At 35.6% G+C, this 20,282-nt stretch overlaps 1 protein-coding gene across 9 annotated transcripts in view; it reads right to left on the bottom strand.

Moving 5' to 3' along the window:
- Positions 1-20,282, bottom strand: part of DOCK7 (dedicator of cytokinesis 7) — a 225,956-nt gene that overhangs the window by 164,450 nt on the left and 41,224 nt on the right. For all 9 annotated transcript variants that reach the window (XR_014808113.1, XM_021096544.2, XM_021096545.2 and 6 more), the window contains exons 5-10: positions 17,522-17,651; positions 17,220-17,432; positions 16,824-16,909; positions 16,070-16,136; positions 14,092-14,241; positions 4,452-4,532 (exon numbers count right to left, since the gene is read on the bottom strand). Coding sequence is in view for 8 of the 9 variants with exons in the window: in XM_021096544.2 (XP_020952203.2) it covers positions 4,452-4,532; positions 14,092-14,241; positions 16,070-16,136; positions 16,824-16,909; positions 17,220-17,432; positions 17,522-17,651 (727 nt within the window). In the remaining variant the exon portion in view is untranslated. The remainder of the gene's footprint in view (positions 1-4,451; positions 4,533-14,091; positions 14,242-16,069; positions 16,137-16,823; positions 16,910-17,219; positions 17,433-17,521; positions 17,652-20,282) is intronic.

The raw sequence follows: 20,282 nt of genomic DNA, 5'->3' as shown, positions 1-20,282 counted from the left end.
GGCCCACTTTAGGGCAAAGAACACATGGAGACTGAAAGTAATGGGATGAAAAAGATATTTCATGCAAACCAAAATGACAAGAAAGCTGGGATATCAATACTCCTATCAGACAAATAGACTTCCAAACATAGGCCAAAAAGAAAGATAAAGGAGGACACTATATAATGATAAAAGATCAATACAAAAAGAAGATTTTACATACATGCACTTAATATAGGAACATCCAAATACATAAAATAAATAATAACAGACATAAAAGGAGAAAGTGTCAAGAATACAGTAATAGGAGGAGGCTTTGACACCCAGTCACATCAACAGACAGATCTTCTAGACAGAAAATCAATAAAGAGAGATTATAAATGATACAAAAGAACATTTAGACTTAATATTTTCAGGATATTACATCCCCCCAAAAAAAACAGAATACACATTCTTTTCAGGTGTGCATGGAACTTTCTCTGGGACTGACCACATATTAGGGCAAAAAAAACAAGCCTCAACAAATTCAAGAATATAGAAAGTATCTTAAGCATCTTTTCTGACCACAACAGCATGAAACTAGAAATCAACCACAGAAAAAGAAAGCAGAAAAAAACAGTTACATGGACACTACTAAAAAACATGCTATTAAAAAACCAATGGGTCAATGATGAAATCAAAGAGGAAATTAAAAAAAATACCTAGAGACAATGAAAACACAACCATACAAAATCAATGGGATGCAGCAAAAGGAATTCTCAGAGAGAAGTTCATAGCAACACATGTCTTATTCAAAAAACTAGAAAAGGAGTTCCTGTTGTGGCACAGCAGAAACGAATCCAACTAGGAACCATGAGGTTGCATGTTCGATCCCTGATCTCGCTCAGTGAGTTGGGGATCCGGCGTTGCCATGAGCTGTGGTGTAGGTCACAGGCTCGGCTGGGATCTGGAGTTACTGTGGCTCTAGCATAGGCCGGCAGGTGTAGCTCCAATTAGACCCCTAGCATGGGAACCTCCATATGCTGCAGGTGTGGCCCTGAAAAGACAAAAAAGACAGGAAGAGAAAAAAAAAAAAAAAAAAAAAAAAACCTAGAAAAATCTCAGAGTTTCCATCATGGCTCAGCAGAAATGAATCTGACAAGTATCCATGAGGATGCAGGTTCTATCCCTGGCCTTGGTCAGTGGGTTAAGGATCTGACATTGCCATGAGCTGTGGTGTAGATCACAGATTCAGCTCAGATCTGGCACTGCTGTGGCTGTGGTGTAAGCCAGCAGTTACAGCTCCGATTTGATCCCTGGCTTGGGAACCTCCATATGCCACGGGTGCGGCCCTAAAAAGACAAAAAAAAAAAAAAAAAACTAGAAAAATCTCAAATAAACAGCCTTGCCTATCACTTAAAAGACTTAGAAAAAGAACAAGCAAAACCTAACATCAGCAAAAGGGAGGAAACAGTAAACATCAAAGAGGAACTAAATAAAATAGAGAAAAAAATAGAAAAAAAAATCAATAAAACCAAAAGCTGATTCTTTGAAAGGGTAAACAAGATGGACAAACCTCTGGCCATGTTTACCAAGAAGAAAAGAGAGAAAACCCAAATAAACAAAATAAGAAATGAAAAAGGAGGCATAACAACCAACACCACAGATATAAAATAAATGTAAGAGAATACTATGAACAATTATATCAACAAATTGAAAAACCTAGAAGAAATGGACAAATTTCCAGAAATATACAGCCCCCAAAACTGAATCAAGAAGAAACAGGTAACTTAAATAGATAAATCACTGTACGTAAAACAGAATCTGCAATTTTAAAACTCCCTACAAACAGAAGTCCAGGGCGAGATGGCTTCACAGGCAAATTCTACCAAATACACACAGAAGAATTTATACGGATTCTTCTCAAACTCTTAAACTGAGGAGAAAGGAACACTCCCAATAACAGCCTATAAAGCCACCATCACCCTGATACCAAAACCAGACAAAGACAGCACTAAGAACAAAATTACAGGCCAATATCCCTGATGAATATAGATGTAAAAATTCTGAACAAAATATAAGCAAACAAAATCCAACAACACATAAAAAACATCATACACCATGACCAAGTGAGACTGATCCCAAGTTCACAAGGAATGGTTCAACATATACAAATCAATCAATGCATCACACCACATAAACAAAAGATAAAAACCACAAAATCATCTCAATAGATGCAAAAAAAATAACATCTGACAAAATTCAACAACCATTCATGATAAATACTCTTACCAAAGTAGGTATAGAGGGAATATATCTCCACATAAGAAAAGCTATTTATGACAAATTTACAGCCAATATAATACTCAACAGTGAAAAGTTGAGAGCCTTCCAGCTAAAATCTGAAACAATGAAAAGATACCCACTCATTTCTTCTATTCAACACAGTATTAGGAGTCCTAGCCACAGCAATCACACAAGAAAAAAAAAATAGAAGGTATCCAAATTGGAAATGACAGAACTGTCATTACATGCAGATGACATGATACTACATCTGAAAGAAACCCTGAAGACTCCACACAAAAATTATTCAAACTGATAAATGAATTCAGCGAGATAGCAGATAAAAGATTAACATACAGAAACTGGTTGCATTCATATACACTAACAATGAAACTGAGAATGTAAAAAAACAATACTTTTTAAAATTGCATCCCCAAAAATAAAACACTTAGGAATAAATCTGACTAAGGCGGTGAAAAACTTACATGAAGGGGATAATCAATAAGATCCTACTGTACAGCACAGAGAACTATATTCAATGCCCTATCATAAACCATAATGGAAAAGAATATTATTTAAAAAGCATACATAGACATGTATAACTGAATCACTCTGCTATACAGCAGAAATTAACACAACACTGTAAATCAATAATACTTCAACAAAAAATTAAAATTAAAAAATTGTATTATTCTAAAAAAGATGGAAACAGCTGGGCCATTGTGAAACAATCACTAACTTATGACAACCATGAGGTAGGAGTGGGAGGCACAAATAGACCAACAATAAATAAGCCTAGAGTTTTAATAAAAGAAGCAAACAAAGGATTTCGCTGGTGGCTTAGCGGGTTAAGGATCTGGCACTGTCACTGCTGTGACTCAGGTCACTGCTGTGAGTTTGATCCCCGGCCCAGGAACTTCCGCATGCTTCAGGTACAGCCAAAAAAAAAAAGAAAAAGAAACAAACAAACAAAAAAAGCATGACAAAAGGACTACACATGGAAAAAGAGCAATGATCCAAAGAGTGCATGCTTATCTGGAAGATATCCTTGGGCTGTCTCTCGTTTTAGACTATCCCTGAAACAAACACTAAGATGGCCTGAAATAGCCAACCAGTGATCCAAGCATGAAAACTTACACTAATAATTTTCACATACTCTCTCCAATAGGATATTATTCAGGTATGTTCTAACGGCAGTGTCCTACCTTAGGACTCAAGGCTGGGAAGATGAAGGGAAAGATAAATCTTAGTACAATTTATTGCTGTATCTATTAGACCTCCAAAGTAGATTCCTGCTTTTCAGAGTACTTAAGGAGAATAAGTACTCTTATCAAACTTACATATATATGTATATAAGGGAAAAATGAAATAATCCAAAGTTATATGCCTATGAGCTTCAGATAGCATATAATTTAATTTGTAAAATGAAGACCTAGGGAAAGCCAGAATACTTTAATCCTAATTGCAGCCAGATATCAAGGAATCAGAGAATATCATATGCACAGACATAGCAGTATTAGCAGAAAAGGTTCAATTCTTATTCTGAATCTCCAAAAAACAGAAAGCAAAACATTTTCTAGATTGTGGTGACTTTTCCAATACTTCTCAATCACACCTCTCCTGGCTATCTGCCGTAATATGTCATCAGTTCAAAGATACAAAATCTGTTATTGTTATAGCTGACTCAGGGGTATCTGGGATTTTATGCCAATTGTTCACCAATTATTCCTGCTTTCTAAGTTTATCTAAATTTTAGAAATTAGTCATCTCATGGCAAAATGGAGATTGTATTTTCTATTTTTACCATATCCCTGAATTCCCTACAGCTAGAGAGAGACCCAGAATACTTCTGTTTTGCTAGAAAAAGTTCCATCAAAATCACTCTTTTGCAAATATAGGATATTTTTTCATTATATGGGAATAAAACTGAATTTATTTGATTCTCACCAGGAAAAAAAAACTTTAAGAATCAATGAGTTTGGGGGTTAAGGGAGATTTTAAAGAAGTACAGTGCATGACTCAAGCTAGGTGACAAAGGAAAAAAAAAAAAAGAAAATGGGTAGGCAATAGTAAAAAAAATGAATTGGTAGTAGAATTCTTTAATATGCTCTGCATAGTAATCCCCAAAATTATAATTTGGACGGTTGAGTTTGGGGTAGTGACTGCTAATGAGTATGAAAGTGGGGAAAATAAGAGGCATGACATTCTACCTTGGTGGCATCTGCTTCTTTGAAAATCATATACGGTTCTGCACATTCTCCAATGTCTCCTTGCTGCAGCACTTTTTCTAGCTGTCAAAGGCAAAATAATAAAGATTAATTAAGCTTAAAAATAAAAGCAACCAGCCTGGAATACAAGGATGGTTCGACATACAAAAATCAATGAACATATGGAGTTCCCGTCGTGGCGCAGTGGTTAACGAATCCGACTAGGAACCATGAGGTTGCGGGTTCGGTCCCTGTCCTTGCTCAGTGGGTTAACGATCCGGTGTTGCCGTGAGCTGTGGTGTAGGCTGCAGACACGGCTCGGATCCAGCGTTGCTGTGGCTCTGGCGTAGGCCGGCGGCTACAGCTCCGATTCGACCCCTAGCCTGGGAACCTCCATATGCCGCGGGAGTGGCCCAAGAAATAGCAAAAAGACAAAAAAAAAAAAAAGAAAAGAAAATGACCAAAAAAAAAAAAAAAAATCAATGAACATAATACACCATATTAACAGGGTAACAGAAAAACATCACATGGTCATCTTAACTGATGTAGAAAAACTAAACACCTATAAATGTAATAAAATTCATTAAGTAATTTAAAAAAAAGAAAAACTAAACAATTCAATACGTTTTCATGGTAGAAAAATTCAGTAACTTCGGAAAGAAGAAAGCTACCTCAATATAATAAAGACCATAGAAGAAAAGCCCATACCTAACAGCATATTTGGTGAAGAAAGACTGAAAGCTTTTCCTCTAGAATTAGGAACGAGATAAAGATGCTCACTGTTGCCAATTCTATTCAACATAGTACTAGAAGTCTGAGCCAGAGCAAACAGACAAGGAAAAGAAACAAAAACATCCAAACTGAAAAGGAAGAAGTAACATAATCTCTGTTCACAAACAACATTATCTTTTATATAGAAAACTGTAATATTCTACAGAAAAATTGTTAGAATACATAAATTCAGCAAAGTCGTACAATACAAAATCAATACACAAAAGTCAGGTGCATTTCTATACCCTAACAATGAGCAATTCAAAAAGGAAATTAATAGCAAGTTAATTACAGATCTGGCATTATCACTGCAGTGGCTTGGGTCACTGCTGTGGCACAGGTTTGATCCCTGGCCCAGGAACTTCTACATGAACTTCCACAGGCCATGTCAGGCATGGCCAAAAAAAAAAAAAAAAAAAAAAAAAAAAAAAAAAAATTTTAAAGGAAATTAAGAAAATAACTCCATTTACAATAGGATCAAAAAGAATAAAATACTGAGGAATTAATTAAAAGGTGAAAGATATGTAATCTGAAAACTATAGTTTAATGATTTTCAACAAGTGGAGAAAGAACAGTTTTTTCAACAAATGCTATTTTAAAAAAAAGTTGAATATCCAATGCAAAAGAATAAAGTTGGACCCCTATGTTACATTACATACAAAAATTAACTCAAAACAGATCAAAGACCTAAACATAAATGTAAAACTATAAAGCTCTTAAAAGAAAAAATAAAGGAAAAGCTTCATGTGATTGTATTTGGAGATGTTTTCTTGGACTTAACACAACAAAAAGCACAGGCAGAGTTCCCGTCATGGCTCAGTGGCTAACAAATCCAACTAGGAACCATGAGGTTGCGGGTTCGATGCCTGGCCTCGCTCAGTGGGTTAAGGATCCGGCGTTGCCGTGAGCTGTGGTGTAGGTTGCAGACGCGGCTCAGATCCCACGTTGCTGTGGCTCTGGCGTAGGCCGGCAGCTACAGCTCCGATTCGATGCCTAGCCTGGGAACCTCCATGTGCCATGGGAGTGGCCCAAGAAAATAGCAAAAAGACAAAAAAAAAAAAAAAAAAAAAAAAAAAAGTACAGGCAACAAAAGAAAAAATAGTAAAATTGGATTATATCAGAATTTTAAACTTTTGTATATGACAACACATCAACAGAGTGAAAAGGCAACCCACAGAATGAGAGAAAATATTAAAAACATTTGCAAATCACATATCTGATAAGGATTTAATATCCAGAAGAAAGAAATCCTACAACTCAACAACAAAACTATAATATGATTTTCAAATGGGCAAAAGACTTGAATGGACATTTCTCCAAAGAAGACATACAAATGTCTACAAAGCATATAAAAAACACTAATGTCACGAATCCTTAGGGAAATGCAAATCGAAACCACAATCTTAACATCTATCAGAATGGCCGCTATCAGATAAATAGACAGACAGATAGATATCAAGAATTGGAAAGGATATGGAAAACTGGAACCCTTGTGTGCTTTGGGAGTGTAATTATTTGTACATCTACTACAGAAAATACTACAGAGGTTCCTCCAAAAATTTAAAAACAAAATTATATAACTCAATCTATTTGTGGGTAAAATTGAAAGCAGTGACTCAAACAGATATTTGTGCACCCACGTTCACAGCAGTATTATTCATAACAGCCAAAATGTAAAAGCAATTCAAGTGTCTGTCAAGAAATGGTGTGTAGGTGTTTGTGTGTATGTATACACACACAATGAACTATTATTCAGCCTTAAAAAGGGAGAAAATTCTGAAACATGCTTCAACCTGGATAAACTTTAAAGACATTAGGCTAAGTGAAATAAGCCAGTCACAAAAAGACAAAAACTGTATGGTTCAATTCAAATGAAGCACCCAGAATAGACAAACTCATAGAAACAGAAAGCAAAATGGTGTTTGTCTGGGGCTGAAGAGAAGGGGAAACAAGAGCTGTTGCTTAATGTGTACAGAGGGTTAAGGTTTTGTTTGCAGATGAAAATTTCTACAGACCGGTTGCACAATAATGTAAATATACTTAATACTGAACTGTGCACATAAAATGATAAGGATTGTAAATTTTATGTTTTGTGTAGTTTACCTCAATTAAAACTATTAATAAAAGTACAGTCATAAAGTCATCTCCATTTAATGTAACATCAAAGTATAAAATTAAAATTAAAAAAGACAACTCATAAAATATTAAGTGGCCAATACAATAGTTTCTATATATCATTTTTCTCCAAATTGTCTCACTTTACCCTTATAAAATCTTTAATTAAAAAAAAAAAAAAAAAAAAAGGGAGTTCCCATCGTGGTGCAGTGTTTAACAAATCTGACAAGGAACCGTGAGGTTGAGGGTTCGATCCCTGGCCTTGCTCAGTGGGTTAAGGATCTGGCGTTGCCTTGAGCTGTGGTGTGGGTCACAAACACAGCTCGGATCCCACGTTGCTGTGGCTCTGGCATAGGCCAGCAGCTACAGCTCTCATTAGACCCCTAGCCTGGGAACCTCCATATGCCATGGGAGCGGCTCAAGAAAAGGCAAAAAAACAAAAAACAAACAAACAAACAAACAAAAAAGATGGAGTTCTCCTCATGGCTCAGCAGAAATCTGACTAGCATCTGTGAAGACACAGGTTCGATCCCTGGCCTTGCTCAGTGGGTTAAGGATCCAGCATTGCCGTGAGCTGTGGAGTAGGTAGCAGATTTGGCTTGGATCCCATGTTGCTGTGGCTGTGGTGTGGGCCAGCAGTTACACCTCCAATTTGACCCCCAGCCTGGGAACCTCCATATACTGCTAGTGTGGCCCTAAAAAGACAAAAAAAAATTTAAAAAAAACTTTAAATAAAAATTTAAAAATGTATGTAAAATAGGATGAAAGTTCAGGCACTAAATCAAGCATACATAAGAACTTAGCCCACACTAAAGTTGATACTTCAATTTAGTGCATGAAGAATATATAAAGAGCACCTACAAATCAGTAGATTACTATTACGATTAATAATTAAAATGAAAATAATCCAATGAAATGAATGACTACACAGCTGTATTTTTTCATTTAAAACTTATGTATCCTACATACACTTAAAATTTTTGTTATGTATGTATACGAATAAGTTAAAAAAGCACTAACTGTCTGAAAAAGCACTTCACAAAACAGAATATCGAAATGGCCAACATATCACTCAACATTCTCAGTCATCATCAGGGAACTGTAAATTAAAACCAAATTGATATAACCCTGCAAATATACTGGAAATGAAATATATTAAAAATTAATGAAATTAAAATGTAAAATAAAATAAAACCTGATAACAAATATTAAGGAGGAAATGAAGGAAATGAAATTCTCAAGCACTGCTGATGAGAGTGAGAACTGGACTCACCATGTCAGAACACTGGTTGTTTCTAAAGCTGAAGCTGTACACACACTAATCCACTAATTCGACACCTATCTGTATACTCAGTAGAAATACAAATATATATTTGCACCAAAAATCATACTTGAAAAGGTTTGCAGCAGCATTACTTACAATAGCCAAAAGTGAGAAATAACCCCAATGTCCACTGACAACTAGAATGGACAGACTTTGATAGTCAGTCATATAACAGGATATTATATAGAATGAAAAGCAACCAACTGCTGCTACATGCAAAAATGATGAATCATAGTCATAATTCTTTAGACTGTCAGACACAAGAATATATATGATTTATATATATATATCCTTTTATACTAAATTCAAAAAGGGACTAAACTAATCTATGCTGATACAGGCCACTGCAGCAGGAGAGGGCACAAAGAAGGCTGTTGGGTAATGTTATACCTTGATCTGAATGGTGGTTACATAACTGAGTACATAGTAATTAAAGAAAGTGTATACCCTGTGCACGTTATGAACTATAAAGTTTACAAAGAAAAGATAACTGAATTTCCAAATACCAGTGACAAATGAAATATCAAATTACACTTATACGTGGAATCTAAAATATGACACTAATCAACACATCTACGAAACAAAAACAGACTCACAGATATAGAAAACAGACTTGTGGTTGCCCAGGGTGAAGGGAAGCGGGGGAGGGAAGAATTAGGAGTTTGGGGTTAGTAAACTATTACCTACAGGGCGGATAAACAACAGTGTCCTACTGCACCGCACAAGGGAACTATATTCAGTATTCTGGGATAAGCCATCATGGAAGAGAATATGAAAAAATGTATTATGTATAAATGAGTCGCTATGGTGTACAGCAGAAACTAAAACATTATAAATCACCTACACTTCAATAATTTTTCTGAAAAAATCTAATTACCAGGAAATTATAGAAGGAAAAGACCTAAACACAGGGAGGGCTATACTGTTTTCACTGACTGAAGAACCTAACAGTTTAAAGATGTCAACTTTCCCAAACTGATCAATATATTTAAGGCAATCTCGAGTTCTTTCTTGAGAGAGTATGGGGGGAGAGGGGAAGTGAAGAGGGACTGACAAGAAAAATTTATATAAAAATGTAAAGGGTCAAGAAACATTCAAGCCAATCTTAAAGAATAAAGCTAGAGGAAAAAAACATACTATATGTTATAAACTACAATAATTACAACAGTGTAGTACTTGTGCCAATTTAGGACAAAACAGACCAGGAGAACAAAAAAAGCCTCTAGGAAAAAAATCTCATATATATGAACATTCAATTTATGACATAGGATGCTTTGCAAAAGCAGTCCGAGAAAAAGCAGTCTTTTCAATAAAGAGTGCAGGGTCACTTGGTTATCCATATGCCATGGGAAATAAAACTTCATTTCGACTTCACTCCAAATTTACATATATAAGGTGAAACAATTACTCCTTTAAGGGATCACTTAAGAGAGTATGTTTTTGAACGCGAGGGAGGTAAAAAGTTCATATACAGAAAACAAAACACCACAGCCATTAAGAAAACGTTTGATAAGTTAGAGCACGTAAACTATAAACTTTGGTTTATAACACGATAACGTTCTGTGAGAAAGCAAGCACAGAGTGGCAAAAAAAAAAATGTGACTACAAATAACCAACAACAAAATAACATCCAGAATATATTAAGAATTCTTACAAATCAATAAAAATCTGGGCATAGTTATAGTTTACATGTCATATAGTTTACATACATATCGTTTACATGTCACTTCCAAATAATCTGTGGAAACCTCTACGGCAGCGTCTACCAAAGGTCACACAAATAACCTATCACTCAGTCATTCTACTCTCAGGAATATGCTAAACAGAAATGCGTATATATGTCTATCCTCAAGGAATGCTAATGTTCAAAAAATTACTTATAAGAGCCATAAAATGGAATGAACCAAAATGTCTACTATCACTAAAATGAATAAATTATGATAAACTCATATAATGAAATACAACAAAGCAAATGAATATTCAAAATAAATGAATATTCAAATTGCTGCATGCGGCAGCAGATTAAGCACACACCCGTGTAGAATGGAAAAAAGCAAGTCAAGGGAGTTCCTGCTGTGGCGCTGCGGTAACCAGCCAACTAGTATCCATGAGGATGTGGGTTCACTCCCAGGCTCTGCACAGTGGGTTAAGGAGCCGGCCCTGCCATGAGTTGTGGTGTAGGTTGCAGACATGGCTCAAATCTGGTGTTGCTGTGGCTGTGGTGTAGGCCAGCAGCTATAGCTCCAATTAGGCCCCTAGCCTGGGAACATCCACATGCCTAAGGTGAGGCCCTAAATAGACCAAAAAAAGAAAAAAGGAGTTCCCATCGTGGCTCAGTGGTGAACGAATCCGACTAGGAACCATGAGGTTGAAGGTTCGATCCTTGGCCTTGCTCAGTGGGTTAAGGATATGGTGTTGGCGTGAACTCGCATCCCGCATTGCTGTGGCTCTGGTGTAGACCAGCGGCTACAACTCCGAGTCGACCCCTCGTCTGGGAACCTCAATATGCCTCAGAAGCAGCCCTAGAAAAGGCAGAAAGACCAAAACGAAAAAAAACAAAAAAACAAAAACCCAGAAAAAAGCAAGTCAAAAGTATACATACTGTGTTCCCAGTAATGCAGTGTTAAAAAGCAAGCAAAAAAATAAAAAATAAAATAAAAATTTAAAAAAAAAGGAGCAATGAACAGGATGGGGCACAAGGGTAGTATCTGGGATTCATGTAATGTTTGTTTCTTAGCCTGGGAATCTAATGACATAAATGTATTCATTGTGGGATAATTCATCAAAAAAAAAATATATATATATATGACTTTGTACTTTCTGTCATACTTCAATTAAAAATTAATTAAAATAATTTCAAGCAAACTTTATCACCATTACCCTATTGTAATCCAAGTTTTTGTCAATTTATAGGTTCCTTTCAAGGTGCTTTTTTTATTCTCTAAAACAGCAGACTTACATAAACAATAATCCAAACATAGTAGTATTACCCTTTCACATATTCACCAGAAAGTAATTATGCTAAAGAGCCATGCACAATGTGCGAGAAATATTAATAAACCTGGCTGAGCGAGGATCCCAGTACACCAGACAGTGACAGATTACAATACCCCCAATTCTTTACCCTTCTTTTACCCCTCTCATTGCTATATGACACTGCAATTCCTCTAAATAAAGATGCCAAGTATATATCAGAACTCCATGATTTTGTATTCAGTCATATGACCTGTTTTTATCGATAAAATGTTAACTGTGACATGACTAAAGGTTAGAAAAGATTATGATAGAGCATGATAATGTGAGAAAAAAGAATTTATACATGTGTGACTGGGTCACCTTGCTGTACAGTAGAAAATTGACAGAACACTGTAAATAAAAACCATTATAAAAAAAAAAAAAAAAAGGGTTTGAAAAGAGCCTGTGCAACGGGGTCTACTGTTTGGCACTCCCACAGTCACCATGAGAATATGCCAGTCTAGCCTGCTAGAAAAGAGAAATTTAAGAACAACTCAGCTAAATCAACTGACCCCCAGCCAACCTACGAACAGTTGGAAGAAGCACAACCACCTAACAGATTACAGCCTAGATCAGCTGACCACCAGACAACTCATATACATGAACTAAATATTGCTTATGGTTGCAGGCCACTGGGATTTTGTCTTTTTTTTTTTTTTTCTTACAGAGCAAAAATTAATACATAGCTCAAGGGGATTTTTCTCTCAAAAACCAAAAACATCCTGCTGGACTATGGTTTAAGAAAACCTCCTAAGTGCATTTTCTTTAAAATTAGTATAACATTTTGACCTGCTCATATTTTTGAAATTATAGAAAAGTCTTTTTCTATGTATATACAAATATTTATGGGTGTATAGGTAAATGTGCCTATATTTTACACAATTAGGATCATATAGTATGAAGAATTTCATTTTCAAGTAGTCAGTATTCCAATCATCATCTCTATCTTTCCAGCTCATTTCCTCAAATATATTCTATTTTATGAAGAGTTATTATTTTCCCATGTAAAATACCTGTGTATATGCATTTGTCATTGCATTAATATCTAGAACTTTTACTCTTAAGTGAGTTTCTGAAGACACTGCTGCTAAATCTTTGCTTGCAGGACTATTCATTGTAACTAAGATTTATTTTAACCTGAATTCATAGTAATGTGTCCACAAATTAGGACATTATTCCTGTGGGTAAATAAAATTCATTTCATGAAAATCCACTTTACAACCTTATTATAAAATTCATTACCTTTTTATGATAATTTTATATAAATAAAGATAAAATGATTAAAGAATATATTTAGGGTACTCTCAAGTCAAGGTCAAGTTAAGGTAAATTATTCTTAAATAACCCTAAGCTAAGTAGTTTAGTAATATTCAGATTTTAGAATTTGTAATCCTTATTCTTAATTGGCTGTCAGTCAAATCATAATGCTCCACGATCTCAATGATTTAGATTTTAGTATTTATATAATTTAGGAACTAAGTGATAAGATCATAGCATAGCTCCTATGAGGGTTAATTTTAAATGCCAACATGGCTAGGCTATAAGTACCAGTCTAGATATTGCTATGAAGGTATTTCTTAGAGGTGATTAACTTTTAAATCAGACTTTGAGTAGAAGAGATTATCCTCTATAATGTGGGTAGGCCTCATTCAGGTAGCTGAAGACCTAAAGAGCAAAGACTAAGGTTTCACCAAAGAAGGAATTCTCCAGTCTGCAATACAAAAATCCTGAGTTTTCAGTCTGCTGCTCTGTGAAATTCAGACTCAAGACTACAACATCAACTTTTACCTAAATTTCCAAGCTGCCCTCCTGCCCTACACATTTCAAACTTGCTAGCCCCCACAATCACATGAGCTGATTCCTTAACATGAATCAGTCCTTCTTTGTGTGTGTGTGTGTGTGCATGTGTGTATGCAGTGTGTATCTCCCTCTCATTGATCTGCTCCTCTGGAGAACCCTAATACAAAGCTCCCCATTGAAGAAAAAGCTAGGTAGCACTGTAGTGTATGTCCAATATTATGTTAAGAAATATTAAGATGAAAAAAAATAGGTGTAGTTCCTGTTGCAGCTCAGTGGCTTAAGAATCTGACACAGTGTCCGTGAGGATATGGGTTCGATCCCTGGCCTCATTCAGTGGGTTAAGGGTCCAGCGTTGCCACAAGCTATGGTATAGATAGCAAATGTGGCTTGGTTCAGTATGACGGTGTCATACGCCACAGCTGCAGCTCCAATTCGACCCCTAGCCCAGGAACTTCCAATACACCAGAGGTGTGGCCATTAAAAAAATTTTTTTTAAATAAATAAATAAATTTTAAAAAAGGTGAAGATAAAACTTTTGCTTATGAAAAGTTTGCAATATTGATAGTGAGACAAGTATACAGACACAACACAGACAAATATACATAGAATTATTCTCACCTTTATTACAAGAAAAACATCTTGGGAAGGATATGTGATAGAAAAAATAGCTGATCTTGCCAGGGTAGTAATGGCAGCTGGTGGTACATGTGGACGTAATAATCCTTTCATCTGCTCAGAATTAAGGTCAAAATAAAAGTTTTCTGAAATCTAAAAAGCATATTAATATATTATTTTAAAAATCTGTGCATTTCATAAAAACTCACAAAAATCATACATACTCAGTCTTGAAATGTTACAGATATTACAGCATTATACTGAGAAACACGTTACCACATATTTCATTGATGGATCTTTACATGTCTAAATCAAAGGAAAAAAATATAATGCAAAAAAATATATTCTAAAGAACCATATACTAAACTTTTGATTAGAAATGTAACTTCTAGTAAAGTATACAAAGAAATTATTAAGATGAATGGCCTCAAATTGAATCTTTAAAAATTCACAGGAAGAGTATCTCAGGAGATCTGATTTAGCAAATACATGCTGCTGGAGCAGAGTTCCACTACAGAAATCCATAGTATGTTGACAGCAGAAGTCACTAGAAGCACTTCGAATTTCTACTACACATTAAGCTTAGAATATTGAAATGCTGTATGAGATGATCCCCTGAAAAACTCCTAAGTGTAATAAAGATATGATGGCAAAACTAAGAGCACTATTTTAGACAAGAAAAATTAAATATATATCAATGATCTTTTACAGAGTGAGAATTTGACAATTACATCAACAAAAATTCACTGTCACCATCATTCTAATCTTTTATCCATCACCTGCCTACTAAAATGCTTTTCTTCATGGACACGGAGAAGAGACTTGTGGTTGCCAAAGGAGAGAGAGTGAGAGGACTGGGAGTTTGGGATTAGTAGATACACACTATTGCATTTGGAGTGGATAATCAATGAGATCCTGCTGTATAGTACAGGGAAAAATATCTTATGAAGGAATACGATGGAGAATAATAAGAGAAAAAGAGTGTGTGTGTGTGTGTGTGTGTGCGCGCGCACGCCCGTGCACACATGACTGGGTCACTTTGCTGTACAGCATAAGTTGACAGAATATTGCAAATCAACTATAACAAAAAATAAATTAAAAATAAATACATAGGAGTTCCCGTCGTGGCGCAGTGGTTAACGAATCCGACTAGGAACCATGAGGTTGCGGGTTCAGTCCCTGCCCTTGCTCAGTGGGTTAACGATCCGGCGTTGCCGTGAGCTGTGGTGTAGGTTGCAGACGCGGCTCGGATCCCGCGTTGCTGCGGCTCTGGCGTAGGCCGGTGGCTACAGCTCTGATTCAACCCCTAGCCTGGGAACCTCCATATGCCGCGGGAGCGGCCCAAGAAATAGCAACAACAACAACAACAACAAAAAGAGACAAAAAGACAAAAAAAAAAATAATAATAAATAAATAAATAAATACATAAAATGTCTTTCTTGTAATTTTTTTCTATTTCTTAAAATTAAAAGAAAGTTGCTTCTGCTACTTGCCTTTGGAATTCTTTCAATGAAATAAAAACTAGGTCAACTAAGCTATTTTATATTAAAAAAAAAATTCGTAGTTAAGTCTTAAATTTCTATTTTCTCTTTTTAAAAATCCATGTTTAGGAGTTCCCACCGTGGCTCAGCAGTTAACAAACTGGACTAGTATCCACGAGGACACAGGCTCGATCCCTGTCCTCACTCAGTGGGTTAAGGATCCGGCACTGCCATGAGCTGTGGTGTAGGTTACAGATTCGGCTCGGATTCTGCATTGCTGTGGCTCTGGAGTAGGCTGGCAGCTATACCTCCGATTGGACCCCTAGCCTGGGAACCTCCATATGCTATGGGTATAGCCCTAAAAAGACAAAAATAAATAAATATCCATGTTTCTTAATTCTCAAAAAATCCTTACTTCCTTCTCTTATTAAACAACTTAAAAATAGCCTTCTGAACTTATGATTGTGACAAACGACTATGTTCAAATTATATAACCTTACTTTTTTCTTTTCCTTGACATCATATAAAGCCAAACTTGCAAATATGGGTTCAATTTCAATCTCAAACCTTTAGGAAGGAAAAGGATAAAGTAGTTTAAAAATACACGTAAAGAAGAATGGATATGTGTATATGTATAACTGAATCACTCAGTTGTACAGCAGAAATTAACACAACACTGTAAATCAATACACTTCAATAAAACCTTTTAAAAAATGAAATAAATATAAAACACATAGTTTAAGAGAAATTCTCCTTCCAGAAATAAATTACCTCAATATCATGTATTTTTCTACATTTGTGCTACACCGTCCATACTACCCCTCTTCCTGAAACACACTTTTATATGTATGTCTTTCAGTCTAAATCAACCCTTACCTTACTTCCAAATTTCAGAAAAAACAAAGCCTACCATGTAGTAAATTTAAAATCAACCCTAAAGAAAACGATATTTTGTCTTCGTATCCCCCAAGCCAAGGACAGTGTCTGATAAATACTATAGATTTCAGTGAATTTTTTTTTCAAATTTTAAGACTAACTGTACAGCGGAGACAGGTTGTCAGAAAGAGGTCAAAAATGCTCTAAAGCTCAGCATTTTGGACAAGATTAAATGCTTGGTAGCACTTAAAATTACGCATAGAATAGTAATTTTCAAAATGACAAAATACAAGTATAAAATCTACTAGGATGTTGTTATACTTATCAAAATGTTATTCTAGAATATAAAAGTTATTAGTACACAAAATAAATACTCACTTGAGTGATAAACATTTTACAAGAAGTCTTTGACCAAAATGTTCTTTGGGCACATCCGGAACACTAAGTCGTTCTATTGGTTCTTCCTGCAAATTAACAAGCAACACCAAAATGAACATGCTTACTATATTTCAACTCTCTACAATTTATTTTGTAAGAACTTATTTTATTAATCTACTACGTTTAGTCTTCACAATTGAACACAGAAAAGAATGGCCTATTTATCCTCAAACAGGAGTCATTAGATCCCAAGTGTGCTCAATTACATTTCATTTACAAAAAGCATAGCTCTAGTTAAGTTTTATTCCCTCCATTATTAAAATACTATATACAACGCATACTCTCAAAACATCTATCTTACTAATCATTTGCCCCTTTATATTCAAATATCTATACCTCATCTGGTGATGGATGCAAAGAAAAGAGTTCCTTGTGACGGTTTGATTTCCTTTGATCGTCATTCTGACGGTCTATTTCTTCATTTGGAGTTCGATCAAGCAAATTGGGAAGCAAAGCATCAGGAAGTGAATTTTTCAAGTCAAAAATACTGCAGGCCCAGCTACCCCTTGGAGTATCGTCTATTGACATTGAACGTCTTTTAAGATCATCCTGCCATGCAAAACATTAATATATTAATTAATAAAAAATAAACTATTTTAAAACAACTTCTTATAGTCATTTAAAAATAAAAGTATTACTTGTTCATCCTGGTAGTTGTTGCCATCTGGAGCTTCATCAGATTCAAAGACCTGTTTTGGCAAACCTTTTTGCCTTTCTTTCTGTTTATCTAATGTATTAGGATTAAATCCTGTTCCCAGTTTATGATATCTATTCAAAATAAAATAATTAAGTAAATACAAATGTTTGCAAATTTTTCACTTTTTCATCATCATTATATAATAAGCCAAATGTTTTCCGCATTATTTCTTTACATAGTAAGAGTGTATTCTGACAGTTTTGAGTGTTTTAAATGTTTAACCAGAGGTTTAAGAACACTTCCATGCAGAGTTCCTTTAATCCACCTACAAAGCAGATTATGAGTTTCCAGAAGTAAATCATACTGTCCTTTTTCTTGACAATCATGTGGACAGAATCTACGTCCTTTCAATACAGAGAACTGGTCAGTAAAAGGAAAGGATGGGAAGCCAGGTTAAAAAATAAGAGAGTAGAAAATATATACTCCATTCAAAACAATCTAAATTTTTAAAAGGCAAAAAATATATAAAGCATTAAACACCTTAAAGTTTCAAAGAGCCAAACACATTTTGGTGTATCTCATGTATAAAAGATCTTATACAACCTAAAGCTTCAAACTTTCAAAATGAAAAACAGCAAGATCTACACCACTGTATACACATATTCTTCATTAACACATACTGTTATATAATATATAATCAGGCTAAGAACAACTTAAATTAATGCAAACTTCTTTTACATTGTCCAAGAATATCAGGGACCCTAAGATCAAAGAGCAATTACTGTTCCACACCTCATATAGTCAAACTAGGGAAATTTTTAATTGGAGCAAAAACAATGATAATTATCAAAGGATGATATGGTTCTATAAGTAAATTTATGAGACAGTAAAGAATCACCCTTGATATGAATTATTCACATCATGACTTGTTGCTAAAGGTATTAAAATACCAGTTACCTGATGTTCACATCACAGCATAATTACAAAATAAAAGAAAGTGTTTCTCTCTGGAAAAACTACAGATACTCAGTACCTTATAAATTTTTGGTTTCATCTTATGATTTAGTATCCTACTTTTCAGTCACATCCACTCTGCCATTAAAACTGTCTGCTGAGTTTTCTTTTTTCTTTTTTTTTTTTTTGTATTTTGTCTCTTTTGTTGTTGTTGTTGTTGTTGCTATTTCTTGGGCCGCTCCCACAGCATATGGAGGTTCCCAGGCTAGGGGTTGAATCGGAGCTGTAGCCACGGGCCTACGCCAGAGCCACAGCAACGCAGGATCCGAGCCGCGTCTGCAACCTACACCACAGCTCACGGCAACACCGGACCGTTAACCCACTGAGCAAGGGCAGGGACCGAACCCGCAACCTCATGGTTCCTAGTGGGATTCGTTAACCACTGCGCCACGACGGGAACTCCGTCTGCTGAGTTTTCAATTTTTTTTTTAACTGAACAAAATTTTTACTTCCAAAGATAACTAGTTGATTTCTTATATGATTACCATATCATTTCACTGAGGATATTAGTTACACATATGGGTTTTGATCAGTATTCTATTAACTCTTTCCTAAGTTAGTTCTTTTATTTGTAGTTTGATAATTCTCTTTCAAGTGCATTGTTTTTCATCAAATAGTTGACAATTCTAGGTTCTAACACTCATTTTTTATTCTGTAACCCCACATCTGCTAGAAATACTGCATATCTGCTTAGCCCAGCACATACTAGTGGTTATGAAGAAGAGGACCTCATGTTACCAGGCAGAGTCCACCTGGTATCTAGTCTTCTGGGTATGAGGGCTCCTTCCTGCATGGTATGTTCCCTTGCTCCCATAATTAGTGCTTTAAAAATAGGCAGCTACCTCTGCTCCCATTTCTGTGCAGAGAGGGTATGGGAGGAGATTCAAAGTAACCAAATGTTCAACATTTACCACAGGTTCCCCTTCCACTGCTTGTGTTTACTGTTTCTGAGCTTAAAGCACTACTGAAGCTTTAGCATATATCTTCTCCATAGTTTTCTGTGCTGTAGTTTTCAGTCATATGATTGTGTTTCAACCACATTTTTTATATTTTAGAGATACTTTAAAACTTCAAGTCCACCAAAAGCATCCCTTTTGTCTTCCATAATAAATAAAAACAAATAATATCTAGTATAACAGAAAAAAATATAAGCATTAGAATCTGATGCCCCTAGGTTCTAATCCTGGCAACGCCACTTTTTGGCTATGGAACCTCAAAGAAGTTACTTAACTACTCTGAGCCTGAGCTACCTTATCTGATGGAACCTTAAATGAGATCAGTGTAAAGGACCCAATAAAATGCCCAGCATACAGCAAATAACCATAAATGTTAACTACCATACCTTCTTGACTGAATCATGATTAGAATTAAGTAGTAGGAGTTCCCATCATGGCGCAGCAGAAACGAATCTGATCAGGAACCATGAGGTGGCAGGTTTGATCCCTGGCCTCACTCAGTGGGTTAAGGATCCAGCATTGCCATGAGCTGTGGTGTAGGTCGCCGACACAACTCAGATCTGACATTGCTGTGGCTGTGGCATAGGCTGGCAGCTACAGCTCTGATTAGACCCCTAGCCTGGGAACCTCCATATGCTGCAGATGTGGCCCTAAAAAGACCAAAAAAAAAAAAAAAAAGAAAAGAAAAAGAATTAAGTAATAGATTCCATGATTCTGCAGTTAATAAATTTTTACAATAATCTCTTCATTAAGATTTCTGATTATAAGTTTCCAACACATGTGCAGAGAGGT

The sequence above is a fragment of the Sus scrofa genome, chromosome 6 (genome assembly GCF_054392235.1).
Source record: "Sus scrofa isolate SSC_HxYL_T2T_F1_AM1 chromosome 6, Sscrofa_HxYL_maternal_Yorkshire_Landrace_v2.0, whole genome shotgun sequence".
In the NCBI taxonomy this organism is placed as follows: Eukaryota; Metazoa; Chordata; class Mammalia; order Artiodactyla; family Suidae; genus Sus; species Sus scrofa.
This window is presented reverse-complemented; position numbering and strand designations above follow the sequence as displayed.